General features: G+C 29.0%; 1 protein-coding gene across 2 annotated transcripts in view; it reads left to right on the top strand.

Moving 5' to 3' along the window:
* Positions 1-18,744, top strand: part of LOC123305339 (rhophilin-2) — a 187,913-nt gene extending 169,169 nt beyond the window's left edge. For both annotated transcript variants that reach the window (XM_044887025.1, XM_044887026.1), the window contains exons 5-9: positions 305-676; positions 11,135-11,296; positions 12,878-13,419; positions 14,750-14,902; positions 16,632-18,744. In XM_044887025.1, coding sequence (XP_044742960.1) covers positions 305-676; positions 11,135-11,296; positions 12,878-13,419; positions 14,750-14,902; positions 16,632-16,910 — 1,508 coding nt within the window. In that variant the 3' untranslated portion in view covers positions 16,911-18,744. The remainder of the gene's footprint in view (positions 1-304; positions 677-11,134; positions 11,297-12,877; positions 13,420-14,749; positions 14,903-16,631) is intronic.
* Positions 18,745-20,987: the final 2,243 nt, after the last annotated feature.

Raw genomic sequence — 20,987 nt, 5'->3', positions numbered from 1 at the left:
AGACAATACCTCAACAATTTCTAACTCGGTCGTTCAATGAACTGACCTATTTTTGGGAATAAAAACTTACTAACTTTTATCAAATTTCAAACCATTAAGACAGTAACAAAAACTCGAAAAACTTCTTTGAATCACCTCTAAGCAAAAACTTGGCGAACAGCTTTTGTGCTACATAAGAGTGTGTCTAAGGAAAATAAAACGGTAAACCTGAAAGATCCAAAAACTAATGGACTGGTAGCTTAAAAACTTGATTTCCACAATTGCTAATAATGACACACTTTACTAATTGGATTTATTTTTATAGGTACCAAACAAGACCGATTAACAGCAAAAGGTTTAGATTCAGCTGTAGATAGTTTTCTTCGTGCAGCGGGCACATTCCGTTACATTCATGAAAACTTCACAAATGCACCATCAATGGATCTCGGTCCAGAAATGTTAGAAATGTTAGTACAATTAATGTTAGCGCAAGCACGAGAATGTTTATTTGAAAAATTAGAATTACAATCACATGACAATCGAGACATTGATATATGGTTGGACTTAGCACAAGAGGCAGCGCAAGTTGGTGAGATTTATGGACATGTACATCAACTAATTACATGCGATCCAGTTAAAGATTATGTGCCATATTCATGGATTGCATTAGTGAATGTAAAAAAACAACATTATTTAGGTAAGTTTTTACATTTTCTTACAATATTTTGTGTTTAATAACAAATTTAATGCTCGATTTTTATGAGCTTTTATTTCCTATCCGAGAATATCTTTTAGATCTCAACGCCGCTATAGTAAAAAAATTATTTGCATTGAATAACAAGATTAAAGAACGATACTAGAATGCGTTGATATATTTGCTTTGTAAAATGATTGCTCTTCTGTGTTGTTGATATTTGTAATTTTTAATAAGTGTTTATCTTTTGATAAGTGATTTTGTACTTTATCATGTTAAATTTTTTCTTACAAAATGGATAGAGCAGACTTTCATTCTTGATGTTAGCATAGTTGCCGATATATCTAGTTTAGCCATTCAATTTACCCTTTTTATTTATTTCCCATTCCTTTCTAATTTTTTTCGTAAGCTTGATCATTTGATATTAAAATAAAATTTTTCTTGTCGAAACAAACCAAAAATATGTCCAAATAGCCAACCTAAACTATTTAATCGTACTCACTATAAATTGCATGTAGTTAACAACGATAATTATGGTGAAACATTACGTCGGTATAACATTCTATGTCTATAAAGTGACCTGTTAAAAGATTCCAATTAAAATCGCTAGACAGAGTTTTCCTTAGCAGGTATGTCGAATAAGCTAGTAAGTTGAAATTGAAGCTAAAACATTTCAATATTCATCGTAGAAAATACTTTTTAGATAACTAACGACATTTCTATCGATTTTGCAAAATTTAGCCAGATAAAATCGCAGATGTCAAATCATAGCGATTCTTCACAATTATCCCAATCATCTGTTATCCCAAAAAATTAAAAATATTATTCATCTATCTTAATCCAAAAACAAATCACCGGTTATAGTTCCCAATCAATCACATTCACCTGTTCAGAAAGACATCACTTTCGCTTTCCTTGAGAATGACTGCATGCTCGATAGCACAACTTCAACCGATAAAATACTTTTAACAAAAAAAAAACCGACTACAAAAAGGGAAATATTCCAATACAAGAAAACAACTGTGACATAATAGTTTGCTACATTAACTTGACTGACATACTTTTTAGTGCATATTAATTTGTATGTTTTGAAATATTTCCTTTTTTGAACTCGGTTTTTTTTTGTTAAAGGTTTTTATTTTGTGATTTTTAGTGAATCTGAAGGACACTAACTAATTTGTCACTAAAATCTTATCATCGAAATCGGTTGGCGTGATATTGAGTTATTCGTCCATTTTTTGCGCACATACTTAATGCAAATTTAAGACTTATATGATTTTTTCATGGATGCCATTGTCAGAACTGGATTAAATTGGAATGGACCCACACGGGAAGAACCAGCTTTCAAATAAAAAAAGAATCATCCAAATCGATTCACCCAGTCGAAAGATCTGAGATGAAAAATATAAAAAAAATACAGTCGAATTGAGAACATTCTCCTTTTTTGTCGGTTAAAAATATTAAGCAGTTGAGATGATATTGTATTAGTTGACGGTTTTGTTTCAAAATACGAAATACAGCTAGATGTTTCGTCAGGTTCGCGGCTATAGGAAGCCAGCTGCTACCTACATACTTTCACGTTATTTTGCTCTGGCTGTCATTGTAATATCTAATCATCGTAATTGAATTTGGGATGAATTCCTAATAATGATTCTCCCACAATCAAACTTACATTCAGATTTACAACGACATGATATTAATTGGATTGAACGCAACATCTTGACTGTCTAGTGTACTTTTTGCTCTCGTCATGGTCTTCCTTCTCGAAAATTTTATCTTAAAATTAAATATGATTTTATGATTCAAATAACCGTTGTTTTTTTAAGCAAAAGTTTTATAAGCAAACACAAAGTTAACAATGTTATAAATGATGATAAATTAAATAATCCAGATTATTTTTAATCTGTTTTTATCTTTCGTGTGTTCAATTTCAGGGATTTACTTTGATGAGAATTAAACATATAAAAGAAAATGAAATAATCTTTTCCAAGAATTAGTTACATTGTAATTAATCAAGTATAAATATTTCTCTTGTATCAACAATGTTAAATGATTAAAACATTTTATTAAAGAGCATGTGGTTCTGTTTGCTTCCATAACATAATGCTCTTATACTTTTCTGAAACATAATGCTATTATAATTGTATCTAGCAGCTTTGAACCTTGCATTTTCATTTTTGCATTAAATTTTACGTAGGTATATTCATTCTTGGCTTAATAGTTTCATAGATGGTGTAAAAACCTAAACATTTTCTAAATATTATTCACTTGAATCGAATAATACTGAATTGTTTCGAATGGAAACGCAAATAACAGTTGCCAATATATTGACATCTTATATTTAGGTATTTTATCTGACGTGCAGGTTTTTCAAAGCATTTTTATACCATGTATATATGAAATATATCATAGTATATTAAGTTTAGTCCCAAGTTTGTAACGCTTAAAAATATTGATGTTACCAATAAAATTTTGGAATAAGTGTTCGTAAAATCACTTAATTAGTCCATTTCCGGTTGTCTGTCCGTAAACACGGTAATTCAAAAACGAACAGAGATATCAAGCTGAAATTTTTATAGCGTGCTTAGGGCGTAATAAGTAAGGTTGAGTTCGTAAGTGAGCAACATAGGCCAATTAGGTCTTGTGCCCGTAGGGCCCCATCTCGTTAACCGTTAGCGATAGAACAAAAGTTTAAATGTAAAAAATGTTTCTTATAAAAAAATAAACAACTTTTATTTGAAACATTTTTCTGTAAACATTTTACTCACGAGGGCGCAAATTAGGTGCAAATTTTAGAGTATGTATAATATGGGAATATCAGTTATGAATGTGTGGCTATCTAAGAGTGAACATCTTTCTTTACTTACGTGACGTCAAAAAAAAAACCATTGCGTCATCAAAACTGTCTATACATGGTATTTCAACAATTAACTCGGTCAATTTTCACTTGTTTCTTGTTAAAATTCTTAACATCAAACTGTGTAATATACAGAATGAGGGAGAGTATGCGATTTTAAAAACACTGTAAGACAAAAACCTGTCAATTATTCCAAATAATTTTTGTTAGTTTATTCAAAACTAGATAAAAAAGCATTTAAAAAAATTACAATTAGCTTATATTTACTGGCAACATGCCCTGTTTAATCAAAAATTCATACAATGTGACTGAGAATGAATGAATGAATTATTTTAATTAATAGGGAACATTCATGAAATTTTCGCATTTCTTAACAATATATGAAAAAACCTCAAAAGAGATGACAAAAGGTGAAATTAAAATTAAAATTGTTCAAGAAAAATGGAAGATATACGCATTTTAAACTGCTAACTAAACGGATAGTAGACAGAGAGATCGGGCATAGTATTTGACGTCATATAGTGTGTTTGCTATAACAACTCCATGCTAAAATCTGTTTTGCTAGAAAGAGATACAAAAAAATCTTTGATTGTTTTTATAGTTATTTGAAAAATAATTGATTGATTACACTTCAATTTCAAAAAACAACTCATGATTAGCATAAAATTAAAAAAAAAAAAAAAATTTTAATAAAATGTCTAAAAACTACGAGTATCAGTAGCCTGTGTCAGTAAGTGTGTCTTTTTATGAAACAGAACTAACTGGTACCCGGAACTGCTTCTTTTATCTGAGTATTTAGATTGTCAAGAGTAAAAGTCCTTGATATGAATTCGTTAACTTTATTTTCGTTCAATACATATATAAACACTTTTAGTGCTTCTTGTATAAGCAATGTCGTGTCTTTTTATAACATTGCAATTGAACAGGACACTGATAGTTTTATTTATTTGCAAAATGGTTTTTGTAGTAAAGTAACATTCCAGGGGGACTTTTTGGAATTAAAATGTTATAAAATATCAAATATAATTTCTTGGGTGTGTCATCAGTTTTCATTTCCTTCAAAATTTTAATTAATAATTAAAGACCAGTATGTTTTAATTAAAGAGAATTCATATTAAAAATCATCAAGTATAATCTAGAGACCATGATGTAAATAAATACCGTATTCATGATTAAAAGTAAACAAAAACAAAAAGTAATAACAATATGTTTTACGTAAAATATTTCTCCAGAAAACCAAATAAATTTTTACACTTTGCTAGGAAAAACGGATATTCGTGGATACAACAAATTACTACGAAACCCTACCATGTTTTCACTTACTCGTATGATTGCCTGATGCACATAAAAGTATTTGATATAAAAAAAGAGTTTCTATTAGAGCTATTATTATTATTACAATTGTACAAATATCATCATTGCAATTACAATAAATGTATGTGGTTTTTTTAAAATTCACATTGTATACCGGTTTTAGAATTTCCGGTTTTCCATTTATAGTTCATAAAAAAAAAGTCATGTGTACTTATTTCAAATACACACATTTTTCGATATTTATTACTTTATTTAGAAATAATAAAAAATATAAATATAGTTTTTATTGATACCTAGTTCAATGCTATAGGACATAGGTACTAAATAATATGCACGCATGTATGTATGCATGCTTTCATGTAAGGCCAATTGTTATTTTAAAAATTTTGGTTCAAACATAGCTCGTTCTACAGAGACCGATAAAATTTCAACTAATCTGGGATCTATTTTAAGGGGACTTATTACCATTGGTGAGGAGTTAAAAACGGCAATCTTGGGTTTAAATTACAAAAAATATAGTAGTAAATATGCAGTCTTCTTTGATGTTATATATACATTTTGAAAATTAATAAAAAAAATAATATAAATGAAAAAATGGATTTTCAACTGTTGCCCTAATATCTCAATAATAAGCACTTGTTATTTTACAGGTATTTTAAAATACCTGTAAACGGTTGACCAAAAGTTCAAAAATAAAAAAAATTACGATCTTTTAAATTTTGTTTGTTTTTAAAAAATCAAATAAAAATTGACTAGTTATTACTTGAGGAGACCCAAGACGAACAAAATAAGACCAACAAATTAGAAAAACGCGAAGCTCAGAAAAACGCATTTAAGGAAAAAAAACCAGATGATTTATATAAATATGCAAACAACTCAAAAACCTTTTTCTTTTTTTTCTGACATTTAAGAGTAATATTCTAAAGGTCTTACGGTACGTTTTTATGTAAAAAAAATCAATTTCAGAAAAATCTCAAGGTTTAAATTTAAGTTTCTGACTAGTGAATATTAATTATTCTCCTTAATAACCAAGCGGCGACAAAGTCTCCAAGCTCGTTATATCGATATTCTTAAATAGCATAGGACGACCGATTTTCACTGTCAACAAATTTCAGTGTAAATCTAATTTGAGCACCGAGCCACAGGACAATTCTTGTATCAATAAAAAATCCAAGAGTATTCTTTGCGAAATACAACCTGAATTTGGATGAAGTTATCCAAAGAGAGTTCAATATTTAGTGGTGAGAAGAACATAATCGTGATTGTACAAGACAAATATAGTCAGAATACAAATTGGAGGCACTTCGAAAATATTGTTACAATTGAAATAAAACTATCTGAGAGGTAATCATGCTGAAAGTTTTTATTTATCAACTTAGCACTACTATTGTAGGAACAACTACGATAAGGAGGAACAAGAAGCTATAACTTATATTCTGTGTCACTCCTCTATTTAGATAAGCCATGCTTTGCCAACAGCTCCCAATTGAAGCTTGTTGTTCTAAAATTCTTGTTAAATGAACACGTCAAGTGACTGAAGAAGTTTTCAGGTCAGACTAGACCTCATGATCGGAGTATTTCCTACCTGGACAGCTATTCCAAATAAATCTATTTCTCACATGTTTAAGAGATGGAAAGCAAAATACACCTGGACATAATTTAATCTTCTAAACGTTTATAGATCTCATTATAGATGCGAAAATTTTATTCTCGAAGGTACTTCTTAATTGAAATTATTTCTTAAAACGTATCTGGTTTCCAAAAATGGTATATGTAATCGATTAAAATTCTAAAAGTTAATAACAATAGATAATTTTGTAATCGCAATAAACTGATAATTATTATTGCCACCATAGATTTTCGAGACCACCTTGAATATTTTATATTATGTAATGGAATTTTTGCTGATTATATTTTATAATATAGCCCAAGATCGAATAACAGTAATAAAAACTTACACTGTTTTTGGAAAATTATAAACAATATCAAGTTTTCCAAAAACTGGTCATTATTTAAAAAATAACTATTTTTCGGAAAACACTAATATCCTTACGAAAAAAGAATTTTGGTCAAAATTTTTTATATTATAGACTATCCCACCCGTTTCGCTGGACGATCTCATTTCTAATCCCCCCTCCCCCTAACCTTGCTTAACACTCGAAATATATGTTATTTTTCATTACGAAACCAAATTATTTTGTTTTTAAAAATCTTAGCTTACCTCCAATTTTACTCTCCCATCATTATAAATCTTAGCCTACGTGTTATTTATTCTGTCGTTCGAACTATATTAATGTAAGATTTCATTAAACTCCATTCAGTAGTTTCCAAAATCGAGCAGCGAAGCGGAAGATTAAATGCTAGCGCGTAATGTTGTATAGCCTATAACCTCTCTCGATAAATGGGTCATTCAATAATTTTTTCAATTCGAACCAGTAGTTCCTGATATTTGCCAGGTATATATTTTCATCAGTATATTATATCTGGCGTAGTACTTACCTGATTAAAAACTGAATATAAAATATTAATTTAATTTTGAAAGGTCTATCAAGAAATCGTACACAATGGAATGATTAAAAAGAAACTGAAGGATTATTTTTAAGTCCTTGTCCGAGGTATTTTTATCCCAGTACGGCGAAATGATGCTATTTTAATTCATCATATAAATACTGAACTATAAAATTAATAAAAATTGACTTAAATCGGTAAGCGGTATCACATTTCTAAAAAGTTTTACTTTCATTTTCATCTTTTTAATTGTAGTTATTTTATCACATAATTGATACTGTCATAGGAGCGTGGACTAATTTGTAACATATGAAGTGTTAATTTGAGCGGTTTACGATCGAATTATTTATGAATATTAACAGTTTCAAATTACATATGATAATCTTATTTAAAATATATAATTGAATATATCAAATTATTTATTGTTAACAATATGTAAACGGCATTATCAGGTAATTCAGTAGTTGTAATTGGACTTCATTGTAACAGCTAACATAATTGGAATTACCTTGGTTCTAGTCAAATGCAATTTTAAACCATTATCATATCTATAATAATTTTTTTATGGTTATTTAAATAAAAATTACAGTAAATTTTCTGATGAACGTATGTAAAAAAATTTAATAAGCATTAAAAATAAAATTATGTTAAGAATGCAAGGCCTCGCCGATGCTCTAACCTTATATTTGTACTTTACAAACAAATAAATAATTTTATGTCGCATATTTTTGTTATCAGTAATATAATTTTACAACGGTTAGAAACGTTGTTAAATCTTTACCAGTGTACTTTAAAGTTATGAATAACAATTAATGGAAATCGCAGTTACTTGTCATTTAATTTCAAATCTATCCCAATTTCTAGATCAGTATTCGTTAGTACGTATCAACTATTATTCAGTTATCGTTATTAATCTCAGGACTTAATGTGTCCAGAAGGATATGCTACTCAACGCTAATTTTCTAAAACGATACCGTATTGCCGATTTGAGCGAAATGTTTCCGATACTCCACTTTTTCATCTATGTTCTTCTCTCAAACATTATCAAACGAAGACCAATGGTGCCCGAGTTGACTACTATATTTTCGATTTTCTTTGGGCTATTGATTTCCTTAGACCAACGAAAAGTCAAAGCAAAATCAAAAACCGGTCTTTGCGCTTTAGAATAATTGCTAAAAATCTCAGAAACTTCAGATCACACTCGACTCTACCTAAATGTATTTTTTTAAATTTGCTTAATTTTTGGTTGAAAAAACTGTCTTTAGAAAATAATTTATGTCAAATAATTTGATTTATGCATTATATAAAACAGTATATAAACAAGTGAAAACAAACAATTGATTGAGTTATCTGTTGAAATACCATCTATAGATATTGTTTATTAAGTAATCGTTTTTTTTTACATCATGCAAATAAAGAAAGATAGCCACTCTTAGATAGCCACACATACCAACATGTCACACACACATAACTGATATTCTCATATGATACATACTGTATAATTTGCGCGTCATTTGCGCCCTCAAGCGATAACAGTGATGTATACGAAAAAATTTTTCAAACAAAAGTTGTTTATTTGTATATTAGCAACATTTTTTTACATTGAAACTTGTATCGGTTCCATCTTGTAAACTCTAACGGTTTACAAAATGGATTCTACGGAAAAAAGAACCAATTGACGGATGTTGTTCATTTACGAACTCGTTCTAAACGTCCTAAACACGCTATAAAAATTTCAGCTTGATATCTCTTTTCGGTTTTGAGTTATCGTGTTGACAAACACATAGCCGGACAGGCGTACAGTCAGACATCCGAAAATGGACTAAATGTGGACTAAGGTGGACTAAGGGGATTTTGTGAACACCTAACCCAAAAAGTATTTTTAAGCGTTACAAACTTCAGACTAAACTTAGTATACCTTGACATATTTCATATATACATGGTATAAAAATGTATTCTATTTACTAGATAAACTCGTTAAAAATTCTGTAATACAATATAAAATCCTTTCAATTGATATCCAACATAAAACGAGTATTATTAGTTTGAAACACACAAACGAATTATTTGACATAAACGAATTCACCGATTAATCCGCAAACGGTGATGTAACGATCTGATGATAATATGGAAGCACGGCGGAAAAAGTGATTGATTTTTTTTTAAAATAATTTTGCAAACGAATTATTTGCCTGTTCTATAGTTAAATGTTATTGTTGTATACGCAAGAAATTACTAAATTTAGGGTCGTCGGAAATGGTTAATTCTAAACAATTTTTTGCCATAGAGCATCTATCATCGGACAGAGTGTTTTGAATATTTTAGAAAACCGTTAAACAACTTTGTTTTACTTTTAATAAAACAGCCATATGAAGAAGCTGTATAATCCATAAACAGGGACGTATTTATGCAATAGTTATTGTATAACACTATAAACATAGGTACGACTTGTTTCTAACAAATTCTCCATGATTATAAAAAAAATTCGTTTATTTTAGACGCGATATAATATGTATATAGGTTAATTTGCACTAATTTGGCAGAAACATAATTTTTTTCTGCAAATTTTCTTGGAAAAATACCGGATCGATATAATTTTTTTACGGTTGGAAGAAATTGAGCATCGTCTGTATCTATGACATAATAAAAAAATTCTTGGTATTAAAGTGTTAATTAAATTAGTACCTAGTATTTTTTTGAATAGATTTTCAAATTTGGAAATTTTTCAAAGTAATTCGTAAACGAAAAATGTTAAAAATATGAAATAAGCTTTTTCAAAACAAATTAGATACGTTAGTATATGGGAACTTTTCTGTGAACTTCTCGGTTTTTGTTTAATCTTACAACAGGTTCCACATAGCACATTTGATTTGAAAAAACTTAATTAAGGCTTACCGTCAAAATTCAATTTATTCGTTCGAAAACTTGGAAATAATTATAGGTAACTATCCCATTATAATACAATTGTAAATTATGTTATAATTTGCAATTTTAAATAATTTTAGTCGGTAATGGAAAGCCTATATATACGTTGGCAAAGCTCTCTTAAGGTAGTATGTGCGCCAAGGTAATTTTAGTAATTTTAGACTTGGGGTTGAAATTATCTGTACTTTATTTTCAACTTTGATGATGAATTTTGTTATTACTTCATGAATGTAGACGAAAAATAGCTTTTTTTAAATGTCTATCAACTAATTTTGGAGAAGTCTATGAAAACATATCATCCATCTATCGTTTTACCATAAAACCGAAGTTAAATATATTTACTTTTGAAGTCATTTATTAATTAAAATAATCGAGAGGAAACCCCCTCTAACATTTTTAGAATTGATTTAGACTTAGTCTAACTTCATATAAAGTTCCCTTGTTGCTCGTACATCCTTAAGTTGCTTGATAATCTAAAATTATTCTGTAAGCGATCTAAAAAAAAAAAACCACTAGCTCTCATTTTACAATACAATTCGATTTTGCATTTACTTTCATAATAAAAATATGTAAATAGTATTAAGCTAGGAGAATCCTGTTTCATCCTAATATGTAAAAAATAACTTTTTTTTCTTTGATTTAAAATTAAATCTATGTATTATTTATTTTGATATTTATGGTAACATCTACATTGAAACAAGTTATTCGATAATCGATGATGTTGTTTCTATTTTTATAATACATTTAATATTGACTTTTAGGGCACTAACAACATTTATACACAAATGGGATTTGTTTTTTTTTTTTTCGTTTTTGTTTTGTTTTTTGTTTTTATTGTATTTTATTCTTGTTTTCAGCGTTATCTCATTATCATTGTGCCATGGGGTTATTATCCGAAGATATTATGAAGATGTCTGCTTCTACTAAGGAAACATTGCATTTTCTTCATGTGGATAGCGGTAGTAAAACACAATTAGATATAAAAGTACCTGTAGATGATTCGGAAAGGAAACTTTTAGGTAAGAATCATTATTTAATTATTGGTATTTTCTTTTATATTATATTTATAATTTAGATAGAGTAGATAAATACCTAAATATTTTCTTGAAAATTAATTGATAAGTTTATTCAAGAATATTTTGTTTTTCCTATTAAATATACAACAAACTTAAAATGAAAGAGAAAGAAACTTATTTTATGAAAGCTTCCATAAAATAAAGTTCGAAAACTAAAACCCTGACTCTCTAACAAAATCGTGCTCTTAAGAGTATGAAAACAAGAAAATATTTTAATCTCAAATTGTTAAGATCAGTAATATCGGCATTACAGTCTCTAAGATTAAATAGTCTTCCACAGGATTGAAAAGAAGTCCCCCAACTATAATGACAATTTTACTGATAAGAACAATTTCGGATGAAAATATTTCTTTGTTTTCTTACTTTTAAGAGCACGATTTTGTTAGAAAGTCGGGGTTTTAGTTTTCGAAATTTATTTATTTAAACTATTTTGGGGTTATATTTTTGTGAAAAAGTATAACAATATATATTTGAGAAGGGCTAATTACGCCCATTCATTTTATACCTAACACGGTATCGTTAAATTATAATTTGTTTTTAGTTCACGACTTTATGTCCTCTTGAGGGCGTCATATTCAATTTAATGTGACGTCACATAGCCTTTAAACAGAGGACGATCAAGACGCTTTTCACGATACCTCATTTGACAAATTAGAGGGGAACAAATGAACATTCATACTTACCGGTCAAACACATAACCCTCGCCATTGTATAGTCGGGGTAAAAATTACAAGGCCTACCGTTAATCAAACTAATTAATTTATTTAATCAAATACAAACTCCAAAAGAAGTTCTGAAAGTTGTAAATTGATTAAGCGGGAGAAAATCAAACCAACACAATCAAAAAATTTCTCAATTCAGAACATCATACCTACGCAAAAAATCATGCAAAATTGTGGAACCTATGTCAATAGAAAGTCAATTTTAGAATTAAATATACAATTAATTTCCCTGTAAATGATCTGTATCAGTTACAAATCTAGGAAGGAAGGATGAATTTAAGACTAGCGTCATTAGAGGAAGAATTTGGTGGCTATACCACTGTTTAAAAAACTAAATCTTTTATACTAATTAGTACAGAAATAGTTAACAAATCTATAATAGATGAAAGTTATATCATTACGGTATGTAATGTGTATTGCATATACTATTTTATAACTTGTCCAAAAGCCATCAATGAAGTTGAAGAAATAACTTTGCACCGTAAATTTTATCGTACAATCCCATACCGTTTTAATTAAAATTTAGAAATGATATTAAAATTTTAATTAAAATTTGAAAATTGATTTTCTACCAAAATTAAAGCGGACAATATCGAGTAAAACCCGTAGTAGTTTATCAGATTTAAGACTATTATTTTGATTAAAAAAAATTAAAAAAATAATAGGAAGTTTAATTGCAACTCTGGAGGTGTTTTCATTCCAATAGTATTTTCATTTCGGCTTCGATACAAAATTTAATTGGTTATTAATTATTGTTATGGATATTTCTTTTGCATTATAAATATTTTCTTAAATTTTATAGGCCGAGCACATTTACGTGAATCACTAGTAATGCACGAAGAAAGTCAGAGATTACACAGAATGTGTCGTGAACTGAAAGGGAAGCAAGCATTAACCGCCGTTTTACGACAATCCCATGAGTCAGTGGAAGCCGCATATACAGCGGCTGAAAATGAGGATGATTTTCGTGAAGTACTGGATCCACCAAGAATACAAGCATCCACGAAATTTCAATTAAGTTTAACTGGTCCAGACTTTGCACAATTTCGTGTTGAGGATTTATTTAAAGCGCTGGGACCGGTTGCAATATTTTCAGCAAAACATCATTGGACTGCACCACGATTGGTACAATTACATCGTGGCAATTCTAATGGCAATACACATCACACGTCAAGAGCTGTACATAAAGTTATACAGAATGGTGGTAGTCAATGTTATGTAAGTCCAAGTCGACGGGATATATCAGCTTCATCGTCACGGGATGGGGAACATGGATTTGGGTTCAGTGTACGCGGCGATGCACCCGTTATCATTGCAGCTGTTGATCACAATTCACTTGCTGATGTAAGTATTTACATTTATTTGAATATGAAATAACCATATAAAATCTGATCATTCAATTTATGCTAAAATTACAGAGAAATTTGTAATAAAATTCTACATAACTTTAAAATGAGTTTTCCAGTTCTAGAAAGTTTAGTTCCCTTTTTACATTTCTATTTAATATGAAAATTAGTGCAGTTTTATACAGTGTGTACCAAAATTCACTGTATCATTCTAAAATCAGTAACTTTTTCTTTTCGGGGGAGTTGAAAATGTGTAGAACTTCATAAGTCTCATACTTTTACTAAATTATAGACGACATCCTTTCAACACTTTTTTTTTAAATTTCTTTTGAAACCTGTTTTTAAAAAGATGTTATTTTAAAAAGAAACGGTCCGAATCACCGCACCCCTCCCCTCCTTAAATGAGTAAAACAATTTTTAAATACTATTTTAAGGTAGAGTCTCGAAAATAAGTAATTTAAGCTTGAATTTGGTGATTTAAATCTTTTACAAACAAGTAAAGAAAATGACTTTCTGTGAAATTTTTCAAACCGCCTCCAATAGGCTCTTCGGATCGTTCTGATCAAAAGCTCCCACGGCCACAAAATGTTTTGACGAGTAATTTCCGGGCGACCAAATCTACACATATATTATAGATTTAGTACATGATTAGAAAAATGATTTTCTGTGAAACTTTTTCAAACTGGCCCCAAAATGTTCTTCAGGTCGTTCTGATCAAAAGCATTCACAGGCACATACTTTTTTAACGCGTAGTTTTCGAGCCACAGGCGATCAAACCCACACATGTATTATATACAGTACGAAGAACACTTTAGGGGCAATTTGAAAAAGTTTCACAGAAAGCCATTTTCCTACTCATATACTAAAACTATAATACATGCGTAGCTGGGATCGCCCGTAGCTCGATTTGTACTGGTTAACAAATTTTGTCACATTGAGAGCTTTCGATCAAGACGATTGGAAGAACATTTTATATATGGTTTGAAAAAGTTTTACAGAAAAGTGTTTCCCTAGCTTATCGTACCTTCTATTATGACGAATCTTAGTTTTGTTAGAATTTTTGTACTTTTTTTTAATCTTCGTAAGATTTGTCCTATAATTTGTCTTTTATATTTAAAAAAAACTCGACAACTTCTTTTACTTCTGTTAAATTATCGATGTTATGCGCTTGGGATATTTTGATTGAAAGAAATCCTTTTGCATTTTATTGTTTTCTTCATTATTGGCTAGTTTAATACCATTGGAAATGTTTCGCATTATTTTTGAAGCAGTGTGTATAAGTTTAGTGGTTATCATTCAAATAATTTTGTTATATTTTTTTTTTACAGTTTGGTGGTGTGAAAGAAGGAGACTTTATTGTTGGTATTGGTGAGAAAGATGTAAAATGGTCATCACATGAAGAAGTTGTAAAATTAATTAAAAAATCTGGTGATAATTTAACATTGAAATTAGTCACACCAATGGATCGAAATTATTTAAAAGTAAGTTTTTATTCAATAGCATTCATGGATGAAGAAATCTTACATTGAAAATGTATTGACTGAGTAAATTGTTTCTTAAAATAAATTGAGTTTTTATTAAACATTTACAAATTAAAAAAAATCCTTTTGTTACGCTGCAAAAATGTCAGTTTGACAAAAATTTGATGAGTGGTAACAATTCAAGTCAAAAACACCAAAGTAAGCAAAGTTTAAATGGTTTTTTGACTAACAGATCGCTTGATTGCTTATAAAAATGCTAAGTGGTGATTTTATTATGCAAATAATTTTTTGGTATTTGATAATCGAGACATTTATTTATTCTCGAACGAAGTAGGCTAATGGAATAGTCTTTAAGAAAATCATTAGAATTTCAACCATTTTAGAAACCAAGAAACAAAATTTATTACATCATTTTAATGGTGAATTCCGAAGTTCCGATTTTCGCTTGAATAGAATCTAAGGATCTCCCTTAAAATAGTTTTTTGCCATAAGGCATATGAATATCTTCCTATCCTAGTAGAAAATTGCAAGCTATTCATATATTAGCCCTTTTAAATAATAAAAATTGAAAGGGAGATCCATAGAATTTTGTTCGAAATCCATTACAGGTGCAAGGAAAAAGCATGCGATCATTAGTTTGAATGTTTTCTGGTTCCAATTGAATTTGGTCCATACATTAAAGAAGGCTTCTTAAGATATAATCACTATTTACGTCAAGTATAGATTTATTAGTTTCGCAATACTTTCTCTTGCGACAGTTTGAAATTTATTCTTCGGTGGCTATCACTAAGGAAAAGCAAATTTCGACAAAAAATTATTGCAATAACAATTCATTTTCAATATTTTTTTTTTTAAGTAAAGACCATTCTATTGAACAATTTATGTATTTTCATGCGTTCAGGATGTACGAGCACTTAGGCAATTTTTTTAAAAATATAAAGTTGCACTAAGTCTAAATTAATTCGGAAAATTTTAGGGATGGGGGGTTGAAGTCGATTATTTAAATAAATAAATGACTTCAAAAGGAGGTATATTTAACATTGAATTTATAGTAAAACGGTAGATGGATGATATGTTTTCACAGACTTCTCCAAAACTAGTCGATGGATATTTAAAAAAAAAACTATTTAAATTAAAGTTAACCCCTTAATCTAAACTAGATATTGATATTAACGAAGGGTTATCTCTTTTATGGTTTGATCTTTTCAGTACAGCATGTGTATAAATTGTGAAAAGACGAAAATACGTACTAATCAATCTTATTATAATAAATAGCAGATTATTGGGAAAATCATTTTTCTATTTAACATCCGGAGGGTTTAAATAGATCCACGATAACATGTATAAAATGGGTCTTAGCAGACAAATGCCCTTAGTTGTCATTTATAGCTCATTTTTTTATTTGTCTAGTTATTCCATAAAACATTACTGATATTTGAAGAATTTGGTCTGCTTTCGACTACCATATTGACTGCTTGACGTTATATCATGACTACTGTTATTGTTTAGTTACCATACACTTAACGACATAAAGTTTGATGACTAGTAATCTCCATACAACTTACCCCGAAGCGTGACGTAAATAATGGATAATTTCTTAAGAATTTCATCGAAATCGCATAAATTTGGTGAAGAATTTTGGGTTATGCGGAAGCTTTAAGCTCACTCATCCATGATTAAAAAAATCCAAACTTATTTTTAATTAAAATTTCTTTTTGTTCTGTTTTAGCCAAATAAAACGCCATCACACAATAACAATAACAATTCAAAAGGTTCAATAACAACAAACTGTAGCGGTACATCCTCATGTAGCGTAAATAGTATACATAGTAGTTCATCTGGTGTATCATCTGGCGGTTTATCGACAACAAATCATAGTCCAATTGGTTCATTATCAATGTTAAACACGGCACATAAAAAGCATACATGGAATCCATTTAAACGGCATAGTGTTGTATCTTCACATCGATCACACATCACTGATAATGATAATGTTATTTTAAGATGAACAACAACAAAACAGCATTGAATTATCATCAAATTTCCAAAAAACATAAAAGTACATACCAAATTCTATACATGTGCAAAGTATTAAACAAGCTATATAATCTATGTAATGAGTTCGTCCAATATTGCAATACATCTTATTGAATGGCGTCAAATGGATAGAAGATAAATAGAAATGTGCAATGTCAGCTAGAGTGTTTGTTTTTGTACTATTGTATCGAATGAAGAAATTTGTGTTTTAAACTTTTACTTTGTTCTTTAGACGTGTGACCAGGATACGAGATTAGCATGCCTCTTGTATTATCCCGAATTGCAAGCAATACAATTTTTGTAAATTATACATTTTCTATCGGGGACTCTTTTCTCTATCTCGGCAGTCCTATTCTGCATGGTTTTAACTTTTACGGCTTACTTTTAAGGGGTTTTATCCAGTTGCGAGCGCAAAAAACCTTTTTTTATAGGTTTTTTTTTTTTGTGAAGACCATTTATTTGGGGAAGACCGTTGTCCAAAATTTATTATGGTACCTTGCAGACGACCTCCTGGAAGTCCTTCAAAAAGGTGTCTAGCGAAAATATCTAAGAAGATTGTGTAAAAATTCGAAACGGATCGGTCCGGGCTTTTCGGAAGTGTCTTACTCACCGACCTTAAAGTTTCAAAAACCTTTTACACTTAATTTTTTTTTTCATTGGTACGTTTATCTTTGTGAATATTTATCGGATCAACTTGAAATTTTCAGAGAATAAACTTAAATATATGTATATTCCGGGAAAACAAAAAATCGATTCTTTGAAAATTCTTACTGGATATAACCCATTAAAAAATTGTGCAAGCGAACAAAGCTAGAGTATCGTCACCGATTACCGTTAAGGTCACTTCAAGTCACAAAGAACAAAGTTCAAAGTTCAATTAGTAACAGCGTTGATTATATTTATGGAGCAAGTCCTAATGGTTGCTTTGTCTTATTCGCGTTTTCGATTTAAAAATTGTAGCGAACAACTTTTAACTAGTGTTTGTTATCCGACTTTCATCATCAAAGAACTACGCATGACTTCAATTTAATATAATATATTATATAATCTTAATAGTTTGAATTATTTATGGACGATCCCATTAGCATATCTCCACTGCTGAATCCAAATAATCTTCGAAATCATGCAAGCAAAATAAAAAAAATTTGTTAACTTTTTATTATAAGAAAAAGTAAATTAAAATTTGAAAAAAAAGCCATAAATCTAATATATAGTTTTAAAAATGTTTATTGTGAGCAGAGTTATACATATAATGTACACTTTTTACGATGTCAAAAAAGTATTTTACGTAAATTCCAGTATACACAAATTTGATGACCCATTTCTTCTAATAGCACTTAATTCAATAATTTTTACTTTTACTTACTACGACTCTGTCCGTAGCTAAAAGAAAATAAGGCGAGCCTGAAAACAGGATTTGTGAATATTGCTTGAGTAAACGGTCGCTATTGTTTTTTATATATGTTGCAATATGGCGCTATATTCTCGTTGGGCGTAATCTTTACATGCTCTGATTGAGACAAATTTTCTTATATCTTTATTAAATGAATTTTATCGGTAGTAGCTGAATATGAATAAATGACCATCAACCAAAAAGTAGAGTAATTAAAGTTAGACGAGATTGGTGCAAGCTTGTTGAATTATGAAGCATTTTACTCATCAAAATTTTGTAATATACGTTCAGTACATTATGTAGTTAGTAGCTCTGCTGTACACTCTGAATATATTATTTAATGAAATAAATTAAATTTAAATATTTCATGATTTAAACGATTAAATTTTTGAAATAAATAGTATGAAACGAATCCGTCCAAATATATATTATAAAGTGTATTTATAATTGTTCTTATTTTATTAACAGATATATTATAAACTATAAAATATTATATTTATACTTGAAAGGAGAAAACTTTCAAGGAAAAAGGCCTCATCGTGTTTGTATAACAGAATATTCAAGTGAATTTTCATTCAAAGTTTATTTCTGTTTTTGTTATTATATTATAAATAGTATTGTTTTTATTTTTTATTTTTTAGCATACCGTAGCTCAGAAGTTCTCAAAGATTTAATGTTGGACACTTGTTTTGTTTTCTTTTTTATGTCACAAAATATTAAAAGGAAATCTTAAAAGAAGTTCTGTGCTAATTAGAAGTAAATTATTACAATATCAAATTATGCAGTATAATAGGCTAGAAAAAAATGACTGCGGTACTCTAAAATTTAGGTGTTCCAATAAACACGTTTTTTTTTTTTACTCTTTAATTAATTTTTTATAGGATCTTTTAAAATGATTGATTATAACCTCAAACTAAGAAATTTTTATCAATCCATTATTTAAATATCAGAAACACTGCGTGTTTCAAATAATAGTAAAGTTCAAAGCAATACAAAACGAGTTAAAATAAAAGATTATGAAGAGCAAAATAAAGGAGTGATCGAAGTTTATTATTTTTTGTTTTTAAATACAAAACCTTTGTTTCACACAAAGCTGCTCTCTGAAATCCTAATATTTTACGATTTGCTACACCTGTTTAATATTTGTCTATCCCCGCAGTGGTATAATTTTTGCCCTCATCCCTGGCCGCAACTATACTTTATCTTTGATTTCACATGCATGTTTAGCTTTTATTTTTACGAATGAAACTATCGCATCGTCTAGTTATTAAAATAAAAAGTCTTTTTTTGAGGTTACAAACAAGAGAATCATAACATTTTTATTTATTTTGAACAATACAATCAATTTTAATAGATCGAATTTTATTTATCATAGACTGACTGATTTGATATTAATAACTAATAAAGAAAAATATTACTTATATTGAATACGTTTGCCAAAAATAATAATAAATCTTATGCCAAGTTTATATTGCTAGAGAACTGTGTCAGGATTAATATAACAAATTCAATTTTGATTCAATTAAAATGTTCAAATATAAACAAATAGTTGATCAGTATAAATTGCCCTTGATAATTAACCATGAACTTAATACTCATGAATTTTGCACAAATAATTTAGAATAGTTCTTTCTGATGCTTAAATAATTATTTATGGGCTTCAAAATTTACCGTCAAATTTTCTTTAAGAACCCTGTTTAACGTATTAAACAAGGATTATAGTTGAAGTTCCTGCCGTAAATTTTTTGGGTGCGCAGTATTAAATATTATTGCGACGAAATATTTGCTAGATTGAAGGTTTAAATACCGATTCATCTTTTCAAAAAATAATTGAATATACGATATTTCGCGATAAACAGAATTCAAAATTCGTTTCGTTTAAATACCCTTTCTTTACTTTTTCAGAAAGAAGTAGCAAGAATAATACAAAATTTGAAAGGTTTATAACAATTTAATTAATCAAAAATGAGTTTTTGTATGTTTCGATAATTTAGTACGGCTGCAGACATGGCTTCTTTGGAATTATTTTTTGATGGTTTCAAACGCAGGCAATTTTCAGCTATCCGCGTTTTTATGGAAGTGTGAATTGCGGAATGAGTTTGAAACCATAAAATTCAATTCTCGAATAGATATTTGAGAATATTGTAATTACTATGCGAAAACTATTTTGAAATTATTGGAATACCTTCTGACCTCTCTAGCAACGTGAATCTCTGGCTTTATAAATATATTATAATTTATGTAAGCATTATTCAAAAGAATCTTCTTTTTTTTATTGGAATTTCTTTTGGAATATCTAACATATTTCTGTATAGTAAATTATATAATTTTAAATTTTATGTCTTCAAATTATATTTTTAATATATAATACCTAAATATAATAATCGCGCTTTTTGTAAATTTGTGTATTGATATTCCTTTGTATACCCCTCTTGACATATGAAATATATTATAAATGTATAAATAAATGTATATTTAAAAACAAAAAAGTATAATATAATGTTATTAAAAAAACAGTAGTTTTATTTATATTCGCTTTTTCCTTCAGTTTATTATTTCAGGAAACACCAACGACACAACACTCTTATATAAGAGTATAACATATATGTAGGTAATCTAAATATTTTACGATAAATGTACGTGCGCTAGTAACAA

This window comes from Chrysoperla carnea, chromosome 1, assembly GCF_905475395.1.
Source record: "Chrysoperla carnea chromosome 1, inChrCarn1.1, whole genome shotgun sequence".
Lineage (NCBI taxonomy): Eukaryota > Metazoa > Arthropoda > Insecta > Neuroptera > Chrysopidae > Chrysoperla > Chrysoperla carnea.
The sequence above is the reverse complement of the archived record's forward strand: the minus strand, read 5'-3'. Positions and strand labels throughout refer to the sequence as shown.